The 13,433-nt window shown below is 51.0% G+C and overlaps 1 protein-coding gene across 1 annotated transcript; it reads left to right on the top strand.

Annotated features, from left to right (window-relative positions):
* Nucleotides 1–1,530: 1,530 nt before the first annotated feature.
* On the top strand, nucleotides 1,531–8,877 carry LOC149349431 (uncharacterized). The gene is made up of 3 exons (XM_089575454.1): nucleotides 1,531–1,585; nucleotides 4,020–4,234; nucleotides 8,111–8,877. Exons 1-3 carry the CDS (start codon nucleotides 1,531–1,533, stop codon nucleotides 8,810–8,812), a joined length of 972 nt encoding a protein of 323 aa, XP_089431580.1. The 3' UTR covers nucleotides 8,813–8,877.
* Nucleotides 8,878–13,433: the final 4,556 nt, after the last annotated feature.

Raw genomic sequence — 13,433 nt, 5'->3', positions numbered from 1 at the left:
ACGACAACCGCCCCATATGTTATGCCTGTGGCTTGCCGGGCTACGTCGCACGGCTTTGTCGCCAACACGCGCCGAGTTACCGGGACGGGGCAGGCCCATTCCGCTACGACCCTGCGCCTCCTTCGCTACCCGTTTCCTCCGGCACCCCTGCGGACTCCTTCCCTCATGACCGCTCTTCATACTCTTCACGCCGGTCGCCCTCGCCGCGTCGCCGATCTATCTCTCCCATGCGCCGACTCTCACCTTCCCGTCCAGAGGAAAACTAACAGCCGCAGTTCCGGAGGCAGGAACTGCGATTATATCGAAATGTCCAAGTCCTCCGTCTTCACCCGCCAATGTTGTCGAAGTGTTTGTTGATGGCGTCGCCGTTCTCGCCCTTGTAGACAGGGGCGCTGCTGTATCCGTTATTAGCGCAGCCCTTTGCCGAATCCTCCATAAAGTGACGACGCCTGTTTCGAACTTTTGCCTCGACACTGCAAGCTCGCACCGCATTCAACCTCTAGCGTCATGCACAGCTCGCCTTGTTATAGTGTGACGCTAGCGCTACAGAAGACGACGACGTGAGGACTGGAAGAGAGGACAACGAATTCTCTTCCGTCGGTGTCGGCCGCGGACGTTCTCGGAAGCCTTCCCAACCGCCTAGTGCGTTAGCGCGTCTCTGCACCGACGTGAGAATGTTGTGTACATCGCCGAGTTTTTCGTGCTGTCTTGCTGTTCTCACGATGTCATTCTGGGCTGTGACTTTCTAACCCTTCATCATGCGATCATCGACTGTGCCCATGCCAGCATTGAACTGTCTCCGCTCTGTGCCACCCAGCCGTGCGACACCTGGTCGCTGAAGATACTGGCACCCCTGCCTCCTCTGCAGCCCGGGTTCCCCTCTCTTGCTTCTGCGATCCCAATTCGACTGTTCTCTTTACTCCGACCGATGCTGCTGACCCCCTCTTACAGTATATATATATATATATATATATATATATATATATATAATCAATTAGCTTAAAGCGATGACATATTCAGTAATATTCTAAACTAATCAACACCGCAAAAATGAATTAATTAAAAATCCCCTGTGCCCCTTGGTTTCTGTGGCTGTTGGCTTCTCTCATATATATATATATATATATATATATATATATATATAGTCTCCCACGTGGGGACGTCGAGATCTTGTCTCGTCGCCACCTCGATGGCCTGCTGGACGGCCCAGAGTTGGTCGTTGAGGCTGGAGCTGCGCAGAGTGGCGGACCACCTCGACGAGAGGGTTTCGGAGTTAACACCGATTAGTTTTGCCTTACACTCCCAGAGTATCTGTCTTGCAGACCTTGAACGTGTTGATGTTATATATTTCGGAGTAGATCCTGTTATACTGCACCGGGTTCGAGTACGTGTTTGTAATTGTCTCCAGGCGCCTAAGCTCTGCATAGTTTGTTGTTAGGCGGAAGGAAAGCACAGCGGGCCAGGTAGAAGGCTTTGGTTAAGTCATTGAAGTTCATAACTTCATATGCCTGTCTCTCCCCCGTCTTCATCATGAATCTCTCCGGCACGGTTCGCGAGACCTCGTGCGGCGAAGTGAGTGAGGTTGGTGAGGTGCGGAGAGAAGTCCCCCATGTGTGCAGGGAACCAAACTAGCTCGACCTTGTTGCCCGGTGAGCGTTTCAGGTTCTTGTTTATTCGGCAGGCTATATTCTCCCCTCGGCGCAATTCTTTATGGCCGTGCGCGAGTCGCTGACAACGACCCCGCAATCGTGATCTGATATATGGCGAGTGTGATGGCGAATTCATCGTCCCTCATAGCCTGAGTCGCTTTGGGACCCCCATAAATCATAAACTATCGGCTAATTAATTCATCGGTCACTTCGGCGTGTCGGGACTTTACGCTGGCGGAGTGGACAAGCGTTCCGGCAGTGACGACGACCACAACGGCGTATCGTCGATCGTCCTGATATTCGGCAGCATCCACGAAGCGCGCTTTCACTCGCTTTTCCGTAGACTCCCAGCAGGGCCGCGGCTCTGGTCTGTCTTCTGCCTTGATTATACGTCGGGTGTACGTATCGCGGGTGTGGGGCGACTAATTGGATGCCGTCCCTGACGTTCCGCGGGATTATTATTGCGAAGCAATACTACTTTCGCTACCACCTCAGCCCGTGCCGTGCCGCGGCCGCATAGCCACGCTTGACCTTTCGCGTGACCTCGCTGCGTGACGTCATACCATTTGCTTAAAAACGGGGCCCCATCTCACGCCGTTGCCTTGCGCGGCGCATAGCCACGGCCGCGGCCTGACTGCGCTCTTCTCGTCAAGCCCATGAGATGCCGTGTGTGTCGTCATTCTTGTCTGTGCGTGTTTACCCATGCCAAACATAGCAGAAACATAGCACAGCCAAGAGTATCACAGCCATACTAGCATAAGCATAACCAGAGCACCACAAGCGGTACAATATAGCAGAACCACGTATTGCTTCGCAATTACCAGGCTTAACCAAGCTAAGCCACAGCCATTTTTTTCCTTTTCCCCTTGTTGGCGGTGATAGCCGATGCCAAGCCGCGAGTATTTGTCGTCCAGCTTCAGTGGTCGTCAGCCTTTCTATAGTTTCGATATATGCTGCGCCTCTGCAAGCTCGTCCAGGGTGTTATGGATTCCCAGTTATAGCAGGAGCTCTGTGCTGCTCGAGTCTGGCAGTCCGAGTGCCGTCTTGTATGCCCTTCGTGTAATCACGTCTATTTTGTTCTTCTACGCCTTGTACCAATTGTGAAAGGCGGCCACGTAGGTTATGTGACATATGACGAAGGAGTGCACGAGTCATATCAGGCTCTCCTCCCTCATGCCACTTCTCCTGTTGGTGGCTATCTTCAGTAACCTCATTGCATTGGCAGCCTTGTGCATGAGCTTGTTGACCGTCTCGCCGTTAACGCCGTTGGATTCGATGACCATGCCTAGGACTTTGATATGGGGATGGTTCCGCTGTCGCTCGCGTGTAGCCTGATTTCTTCATATTCTGTCTTCTGCTTGGATCCGTTGGGTGGTCGTCCCTTCTGGGTCGGACGGTATACAGTAGGAGCTCCGACTTCTTGGGCGAGCATAGGAGCCCCCTATTTCTCAGGTGTTCTTCCACAACATCTATCTCTTAATGCAGTGAAGTTCAGTCCGGCTGTACGTCACTGCCGCGGTTGACCCAGATAGTGATGTCGTCGGCGTAGATCGTAAGTCACCAGAAATTGAAAAACATAACAATATTTAATTCACGACGTTTCGGCTCGGGGACCAGCCTATTTCGAGGTCGAAAAAGGCTGATCTCCAGCCGAAACTTCGTGAATCAAATCCTGTTATGTTTTTCAATTTCTGGTGACTTTATCTAATATTGATCAATCTGTTGCCAAGAAATCACTATATATATATATATATATATATATATATATATATACCTACATGGTCTGGCGGTCCCCCTGTTGTGCCCGCTCTGCACTGAACCCGAAACGATAGATCACTTTTTGTTGACCTGCCGCCGCTTCTCTTTACGGAGGCGCCTGCTAGAGCACCCGTTACTACAGCTCGGTCTAAGTCTGTCTGCTGTGGTTGTTCTGTCTCTTGGTGCTTCCTCCCTTGGGCACAGTAACTGCAATGTGCTCTCCGCCATTCAAGCTTTCCTTCCCAGCAAACCAAAAACCTCTCAGAGACGTCTAGCTAGACGTCTCTGAGAGGTTTTTGGTTTGCTGGGTTTTCAGGCACGAAACGGCTGCCGTCCTAAGCTCTTTCTCGTGTTCAAAATTTATCTGAAACCAAAGCTTCCTGAACTCGGCACGTATAGCCCTGTTCCCACTTTCAGTCACCAGTCTCCCAGTGTTTGATTTGTTTCTTTAAATCAACAAATTTGAATTCCTTTTTATTTATTTACTTATTGTTATTATTATTATTGTTGTTGTTGTTTTTATTATTACCTTTGGAAGTTTTATTTTACTACTTTGTTTAACGTTTTGAGCACCTGTCATTCGCCGCCTGTGTCTTGGCCAATCCCCCGCAGTGGGTACGCGCCATTATCTTCTCGAGGACAACAGCACGCGCCGCAAGACTAGAGCGCCAACTGTTTTCGTCTTGGTGAAGGTTGCGAAATTCCACACTGGAGCTGCGCACCCGTACTCTCGCTACCAGCGTGCCATCCGAAGCCCATCAGCTCTTCGCCGGCACCCGTTGTTTGCCATGGTGCGCCCCGCCAGCGCGACCCTGCCGTCTTCAGCGGTACGGACGACCACGACGTAGAGGACTGGCTGTCCTCCTACGGTCGGGTTAGCGCTCATAACCGTTGGCACGACAGCATGAAGCTCACGCATGCGATCCTCTACTTAACCGGTGTGGCCAACCTCTGGTATAAGCACCACGAATCGGACTTCGGTCCGCCCTCAAGACTAGCTTTCCGACATCTTCGGCAGCCCGGCCGTACGCAAGCTTCGCGCCGAGCAGCGTCTTCGCTTTCGAGCTCAGCAGAATGGTGAAACCTTCACCAGCTATACTGAAGATGTCCTCGACCGCAGCAAGCGCGTCAATGTGTCCATGACGGGGCCGATAAAAATAAACATATACGCGCAAAGGCCCACCTCTGTCACAGGTCTATTCAACCTCTGCCAAAAGCTACGATGAGCTCCGCCGACAGTGCGTTTTCACTCGGCAACCCTCTGCGCAGCCGGAAACAGCTTCGACAGAGGACAGCTCGCTCCTGTTCTATTTGTCCGTGAGGAGGTTGACTGGCAGCTGTAGCCTCTTCCTGCTGTCCCGAGCCCGTCTAACCTGGCTCCGAGGCACTGCCATCGGTTTGCTACCAGCCACCCGTTGCAGCGCCGCTTACCTACGCAGAAGCCGTTACGCAACCTCGCCAAGAACCGTCTGCTTCGTTTCGATCTTCACCGCCGTCGACACAATTTCCTCATGCTCGATCATATGCCCGACCATCACCTCAACGTTTCCACCAATGGCGGACATCGGACAACTTCCCTATTTGTTATGCCTGCGGAATGGCCGGCCACGTAATGTGTCACTGCCGCCGCCGATTCCTGCCCCCTACTGACGCCTCCGCCCAGCCTTCTCACCCTAATTCGCCTTTCGAGAACGTCGACTCCTCCGATCGAAGCCCCTCTGTTCGCCGCCGTTCCCCATCTCCGCGTCGCCGCTCGGTTTCCCCGATGCGCCGTCGTCCTACTTCGCCATCGGAAGACTAGTGACCGCAGTTCCGGAGGCAACAGCTGCGTGTTTCAAGGCCTCGACTTTCGCTGTCCAAGGTTTCGGTGGAGGGCACCGATGATTTCGCCCTTGTTGACACCGGTGATGCTGTCTCTGTCTTGAGCGAGAAACGCACTTCGCCGCCAGCTGCGCAAAGTGACGATGCCGATATCTGGGTTTTTGCTTCGCGCCGCTAATTCGCAACTTATCGCGCCTTTGGGCACATGTACGGCCCGGGTCACTATTCAGGACGTTCGTCGAATCATTGAATTCGTCGTCTTTTCATCGCCCTCTCGGCTGTGACTTTCTCTCCCCACATCGGGCTGTAATCGACTGCACTCGGGCCGAACTCGAACTTCTTCCCTTCGGCGACGACCCGGTGGGCGCTACCGCAACAACGTGCGCAAACTAACTGTGGCTGACGACGTCACGATCCCGCCATGCTGTGCTCGTCTCTGTTGCACAGCAGCGTCCCTCATGGCCTATGTGTCTTTGGGATATGCTGAACACAACAATTTGAATTAAAATCCCAGTGCGAGAAAATCATCCGAACCGAGTCTCTTCGTCAGAAACACGCAATATTTTTTTGTACGTAGTAAAGCTCGAATCTCTCTCTGGGTGTGCTGGTGCTCGTCCAACGGCAGCATACGCGTTTACTGCCCGGGAAGTTGCATTTAAATGTGTTCTTCGACTCGATTCAAAATTGCCCTGTGTACTCCGAAATAACTCTCTTATCTCTGTTTTGAAGGAAATAGCGGTATAGCCTAACCTCTGGGGATTCACGCCAGTCCGCTGTTTAGTTTCGAAATCGGCTGTTTAGTTTCGAAATCGAGCCGGTCACGCCGGCTTCGCCTCCGATATTACTGGTGCGGTACGTACACCTACGTTCGCAAATTCGTCCGCTCCTGCCCCGCCTGTCAACGCCACAAGCCCCCATTCGACCGGCCCAATGCAGCCTTTGCCTTGCCCATTCAGGCCTTTCGACCGAGTTGGCATTTACGTGTACGGACTGCTTCCCTGCACGGACTGCTTGAGGGAAACCGCTAGGTCATCGTCGCACAGACCACGTACTTGACCCGCTACGCCGAAACTGTCCTGCTGCTACGGAGCAGAATGCTGCAGCCTTCCTCTTTCTTGCACCATTTCATACTTCGCCACGGCGCCCCTGCTGAGTGACCGTGGGCGAGTGTTTCTATCTGATGTCGTTTCGTACCTTCTGCAGCAGTGAAACTTTAATAATCGCACCGCTACGACCTACCACCCGCAGACGAACGGCCTGACTGAACGTCTTAAGTGGACATGTTTGTATCAGATTGCAACTTATCAGCAAGACGGTAAGCTTCATGCCTCGTCTTTCCTCGTTCTCTTTCCCTTCCTCGTTTCCTTTCCCACTTTTCATTCGCTGGCTTTAAAAGGGCTGGGAATAAACCGCCTGGGGTCTTTTCGTCGGCGCAGCCTCATGCTGTCATGAGGGTCCGTTTATTTTAGACACACGATACAATGTTGCCAATGTAAGTGGCTGCGGATCATTCCAACTAGGACGTAGTGCTACCATTCGTCACCTACGCCTTCAATACCACTATGCAAAACACTACTGGTTTCTCGCCATATTTCCTTCTGTACGGCCGCGAACCATCCTCACCACTTGAAATCATTCTTCCTTACCATCCTGATTCATCTGTGTCCACAACCGTTTCTGAAGCCTCCCAATACGCACAGTGCCGGCAGCTCGCCCGGTCGCTTACGTCCGACGATCAGGGACGCCAGAAATACCGCTTCGACAACGCAATCTCTTGCTTGGCTCCACATGCCTTTTTCCTCACCCGGTCTCTCTACCAAGTTGCCTCCTAAGTACCATGGGCCCTACCGCGTCCTCAAGCGCACTTCTCCCGTTGATTACATAGTCGAGCCCGTTACGCCCTCGTCCGATCTCTGGCGACGTGGGCGCGAGGCTGTCCGCCTGTCTCGTTCGAAGCCGCACTACGACCCCTGCGCCTTGTTGTCCCTCTTAACCCCCGGGATGGCTTTTTTTCCCTGGGGTAATGAGGAAGACGATCGGCAGCTGCAGCGGCGGAGCTGACATGCGCAGAAAGACTAGCGCCATCTGTTATGGACCCGGACGTGTCTTTTACTGCTCCACCTGGCATTCGCCGGTGACGATCACTCTGACGGAGGCCAGACCCTAGTCTAAGCGTTAGAATAAATACGGTTGTTTTTCCATCGTCTGTCAACTCAATAACGTTGGTTGTCTATACACACACGTACACCATCTGGTGTTTTAACTTAAGCGAACCAAATTTTCTTAAAATAGGCTTTTTCAGGTATGAAGGCGGCAAATTAATAACTGTGTTGGCAGACATCAGAAAACGCAAACAACGTTAACTAGTTAGCCGCTTAACTAATTTCTGATAACCAGCTTTTAACTATAACAGCTAGTTGCAATTAGAGACTTGTAGCCGGCCGTTAGCAACATCCATATAAGTTAATATTTTCCAAAACGCGATTACCCTCCCCGCTTTAGCTCGACAAAATTTGGCATTTTGGACTAGTTACGTGCACTGGAGGTGTTGCTTTGCCTGCATGCTATCGAAAGCGCGTGTATTTTCGCACGATGCAGCCAAATTTTGTCGAGCCCACGGTGTAAGAATAATTTAGGTGTTGACACTGACCGCTCGCCGCGGCGGAGAGCGCGCACAGATCTTGTCCGCCCTATGGTACATGCGCCGACCGCAGCGACCCCGCGCCGCTGCGGGCGCTGCGGAGCAGGGTCCATATGCCACTCAAATGTGATGGTATCCATCCGGATGTCGATGCACTCCTCCTGAGGCCTTAGGGTTTAAAGATAACAGTGGTCATGTAAATAAATCTGCAGTGGTAGTTAGCACTAAGCCACGTTCGCAGTCAGAAAAGGCGGTGAAGGAGCCTGAAGCGCAGGAAGACATACGCGTGTGGTTGAATGCCATTAGTGATAAGCTGGATCAATTGCTCCCGCTGAAGGAAATAGTGGAGAGCTTAGAAGATGCTGTTCAATTTATGAGCGAACAATACGACCGGCTTCTGGCACGCACAGAAAAGAATGAGCGGGAAATTGCGGAAGTGAAAAGCAGACTAGGAAAGCTTGAGGCACGAGATGAGGTCACGCAGCTGAAAACCGAGGTAGACAATTTGGAATGGCAAAGCCGCAAGCTAAACCTAGAGCTTCACGGAATCCCGCAAACAGAGAAAGAAAATCTGCTGGAAAAAATAAACATGTTAGCTGCAAAGGCCGAGCTTCCACAACTCCAGCAAGATGACATTGTAGCGGTCCACCGACTGCCAGCAAAGAAGGACAAAACGCCAGGCATAATTTGTCGCTTTGCAAAACAAGCAAAGCGGGGTGAATGGTGGCGGAACAGACGAAAACTGAGCAGTGAGGATGATGTGTTTTTGCAGGAAAATATAACAAAGCGAACTCGCGCACTGCTTTTTGAAGTGAAAACCTGGGCGAAGATAAATGATTTTAAGTTCGTATGGCACCACAATGGACGGGTTCTCGTACGCAAAATTGAGGGAGAGAAGGCGGTGGCTATTTCAAGTTCTTGTGACCTGGATAAGCTAAAATAACAAGCACGGCAGTTTCTGAGATGACTAACTGATAATCATGGCGGGCGCCGATGGTGAACGTTACGTACTGCCACACAGCCTTGAAAGTCACCTAGGACAAGCCCATAAAAAATCACTGAAGTGCTTTCACCTTAACATACGATCAGTAAAAAATAAAGAAACCGAACTTAGTCTCTTTTTTCAGCAGTTAGATAACATATTTGACGTGATAATGTTCACAGAAACATGGAGCACAGATGACACAAGAGTCTTTCGTTTACCTTCCTACCGCACTTTTTACATCAATCGGGCTAGTGGACGCGGTGGTGGGGTATGCATCTTGATTAAAAGTAGTTACACTTGCGAGTTACTAGAAACTTTCTGTGTAAGCACAAGTGACTATGAATTCCTGTCGTTGAAATTACAAAATACTGTACTTGCGGTTTGTTATCGACCTCCGAATGGAATGATGGCCCCATTTTTAGAATACTTAGATGATTTCTTTTCATTTGTAAATAATTATCACTTAGACGTTATATTTGGTGGTGACGTAAATATAAACATGTTGGTTGGTTTATGGGGTTTAACGTCCCAAAGCAACTAAGGCTATGAGAGACGCCGTAGTGGAGGGCTCCGGAAATTTCGACCACCTGGGGTTCTTTAACGTGCACTGACATCGCACAGTACACGGGCCTCTAGAATTTCTCCTCCAAAGAAATTCAACCGCCGCGGCCGGGATCGAACCCGCGTCTTTCGGGTCAGCAGCCGAGCACCATAACAGCTGAGCCACCGCGGCGGCTTATAAACATGTTAAGCAGTGATTCCGCAAGTTAAACTGGATGTTTTGTTGAGGGCGAATGGCCTTGCAAATGTCATTAATCTTCCAACAAGAGTTACTCTGAATACGTCGACATTAATTGATGTTATTGTTACAAATATAACACTGCAGAGAATCAAAGCAGGTGTTCTAACGGCTCAGTTGAGTGACCACATGCCTATTTTTTTGTGCTGTAGCAAAAAGTTCCACACAAAGAAAAATTCGCCCGCAAATTTAATACAACGTGTTACACCGCAAAATCTTTCCTTATTTCTAGAAAAGATTGCAACAACATCATGGGATAATGTGTATAAGAAAACAGATGCATACGCAGCTTATGAGGAACTGTGTAATATTCTTAAACCCATATATGCGGACTGTTTCCCTTTTGTACAGCCGAAGAAAAACACAAAAATCCGTAAACCATGGATATCCCCTGACCTGGCAGCGAAAATACAGGAGAAAAATACAATGTTTAGCAGGATTATTAAGAGCAAAGACCCAGAAGATTTGAAGAAATTTAGAACTTACCGCAATCGTTTAAATAAAGAGGTGAAACGAGCACGGAAACAGCATTTTAATAACTTATTCACCTCACTTTCTGGACGGTCCAATGCGCTATGGAGTAACCTACACTCACTGTTAAACTACAACGTTAGGAATGAGTCAGTTCGCGAAATTAAAAACAATGGCACCAAGTTGTCAGGCAAAGCGTTAGCTGATGCTTTTAATAATCATATTGTGAACACTGCTGGTAAAATTACAGTGCATAATAATCTAGAAAATGTTTATTGCAATAGCAGCTCAGTTTTTCTTGATCCTGTTAGCGACGCCGAGGTAACAGAAGTAATAGGTAGCCTAAATAATAGCAGCGCTATTGATATTGATGGGTTGCAAGTGAAGCCCTTGAAACATGTCATCTCTTTTCTTGCACCCTGCATAAGTTATGTATTCAATTTATGCCTTGCACAAGCGGTATTTCCACACCAAATGCAGATTGCTCGTGTGAAGGTACTGTATAAGAAAGGTGACAAGAATAATGTCGTGTCCGGTCGCTGTGTTGAATGGAGCGAAAGACGCACACGGTACTTTAAGACTTCGTTTATTTAAAGCCGATGAGGGTGCGACCAGCGTCGACCGAGGCAGGAGCCGAACTGGCCGCCCGAAGAAAGGAGGGAGCGGAGAAGCGTCCACGGGAGGGAGTGGCTTCCCAAAACAGGAGGAGGATGCGGGGGCGCACCATGGGGGGGCATCTGGCGACAGCGTGCGACGAGGGGCAAGTGGTCGTTAGGAGGAGGATGCGAGTGGTCGTTAGGAGGAGGATGCGGGGGCGCACACACACAAAAGCAATAAGGGGACACAACACTTCCTTCCCCCTTAGAAAGTTGCCTGGTATCGTGCAGGGGGTCGGCGCTCACGCGTGGAGGCGCGCTGGCTTTGTGCGCTCGGGGGAGAAACACTTGTAGGCTGGCTGTTGTTCGCTGTGTCTCCTAGGTCTGTCCTGGGCGAAGTCTCTTCTTCCGGGAAGAGGCGCCAGGCTATGTGGGAAGATGGTGCACGTGTTCTCTCCGCTGGCGGACAGCTCTCAGACGGCGTCGTAAATCTACGCAGCTGGTTGAGATGTCGGCGTGCTACTGTGCCATGTATGTTGACGAGCCAAGAGCGCAGGCCTATGCGTCTGACAATTGTAGCTTCCTCCCAGCGTGGCTTTTTCAGAAACTGTCGGGCGAGGACGCGCTGCCCCTCATTAAGCGTGCCGCAGCGCGGAATTGCTTTTTCTTCCCGGAACGTCTCTGCCTTTGGCTCGGGGAGGATGGCTGTGTGCTGGGTTCGCATTTCACGCTCGAACATCATTTTCGAGGGGGTCTCGCCTGTTGTGCTCTGAACCGTCGTGTGCTGCTTGAAGAGAAAGCGCGCAAGGCGGCGCTGCAGCGAGCCTGTCTGATCTCTTTCAAGGGCGCGTTTTAGCTCGGCTACGTAGCGCTCGGCTTGTCCGTTTGTCGCTGGGTGGTAGGGGGCCGATGTAACTGATGAGATCCCGTTGTCGCGATAAAACTTGAGGATCTCCGCAGACACAAACGGTGTTCCGTTGTCCGACACTACCTTGCGCGGCAGGCCGAACGTTGCAAATAGTGATCGGAGGTTGTCAATGACTGCTGCCGAAGTCGTCTGTCCCATTTGCCTTATCTCAAGCCACTTTGTGTAGGCATCTACGACCACAAGGAAAGTGCAGCCCTCAATTGGTCCTGCAAAATCAATGTGCAGTGTGTGCCATGGTGTGTCTGGCTTTTCCCATTCTGGGACAGGAGCTTTCGGCGGGGCGCTCCGGCTGCTCTGGCAAGGCTTGCATTCTCGCACCACTGTTTCGATGTCGTTGTCAATGCCAGGCCACCACATGTAGCTTCTGGCACACTTTTTCATTGCAACGATGCCCCGATGTCCGGCGTGGATGAGAGACATAGCTTGTGCGCGTAGTTCTCTCGGCATCACAACTCGGGACCCAAATATGATGCAGCCGCGATGGGTGCTCAACTCTGTAGCTCGCCTGCGGTAAGCGTCGAAGTTGTCCCCTTTGAGTTTATGCACGTTGCCTTGTTGAACAGCTGTGTAAACTAGCCGGAGAGCTGCGCACTTCTGCGTAGATGCTGCAACTGTGCCTGCTGTAAGCGGAGGTTCTGGCAGTGCTTCGAACATCAGAACGTCTCCTGGTGGAAATGGTTCGTCAACAGTTGCGTCTAGTGGCAGACGGCTTAGCGCATCGGCGTTTTGATGTTTACTCCCATTGCGGTAGACCAGAGCGTAGTCGTACGCTGAGAGTTTGATGCACCAACGTGTCATTCGCGGAGACAAAGTTGGTGGCATAGGCCTTTGTGGTCCCAGAATGCCCAATAGCGGTCGGTGATCGGTTATAAAGGTCACCTTCCGGCCGGCAATGTACTGGTGAAAATGTGTCGCCGCGTAGACGATGGCTAGCCCTTCTTTGTCAAGTTGCGCGTAGTTGCGTTCTGCTTGCGACAACGTACGTGAGGCGAAGGCGATGGGAGCTTCCCTTCCTTGCTCGTCAGTTTGCGATAGAACCGCGCCGACTCCGTACGGTGATGCGTCGCAAGCCAAAAGCAGAGGCTTCCTTTCGTCGTAGTGGCGGAGGACTGTACATCTTCGAATCAGGTCTTTCAGGGCATCGAATGACTGCTGATGGCGTGGCGACCATGTCCATGTCACATCTTTCCGAAGGAGTTGGTATAAGTCGTTGGCCACGGTAGCTCTTTGTTCCAAGAACCGGTCGTAGAACGTCAAGAGTCCGAGAAAAGCCTGTAGCTCCTGCTTGTTTGTTGGAGCTCGTGCTTCTGTGATCGCTCGCACTTTGTCCTCGGTAAGGTGAATGCCTTCCGCATCAATTCGGTGTCCCAGAAATTGCACCTCTGGCACCGCAAAACAGCACTTCGATTTGCTTATGCACAAATTAGCGTTTGCTAGCCTTTCGAGAACGAGCTCTAGGCGCACTGCATGCTCTTCAGTGGAAGTGCCACTGATGATGACATCGTCAAGGTAGACACAAACTCCTGGGATGCCCTGAAGCACTGTCTCCATGAATTTTTGAAATATGGCCGGGGCTGCAGCTACGCCAAAAGGCAGTCGCTTGACTTTGTACAAGCCTTTCAGTGTGTTAATTGCCAATAATTCAGCAGTTGACTCGCTCACCTTCAGCTGCTGATACGCCTGGGTGAGGTCCAATGTGCTGAAGACTCTTGCGCCACGTAGTACACTGAATACTTCTTCAGGTGTCGGTAGCGGGTAAGAGGACGCTTTAGTCGCAAGATTGAC

This window comes from Amblyomma mixtum, chromosome 3, assembly GCF_055824585.1.
Source record: "Amblyomma mixtum isolate Tamu chromosome 3, ASM5582458v1, whole genome shotgun sequence".
In the NCBI taxonomy this organism is placed as follows: Eukaryota; Metazoa; Arthropoda; class Arachnida; order Ixodida; family Ixodidae; genus Amblyomma; species Amblyomma mixtum.
Note: the sequence above shows the minus strand (reverse complement) of the source record. Positions and strands in the feature narration are given on the sequence as shown.

Excerpts from the sequence above, each read along its gene's own strand:
- LOC149349431 (XM_089575454.1), top strand. The coding sequence starts at position 1,531 with ATGAATCTCTCCGGCACGGTTCGCGAGACCTCGTGCGGCGAAGTGAGT. Across the intron at positions 1,586-4,019 it reads CGGCGAAGTGAGTGAGGTTG|TGGGTACGCGCCATTATCTT; the intron begins GTGAGGTGCGGA and ends AATCCCCCGCAG. Across the intron at positions 4,235-8,110 it reads CGACCCTGCCGTCTTCAGCG|TCAGAAAAGGCGGTGAAGGA; the intron begins GTACGGACGACC and ends CCACGTTCGCAG.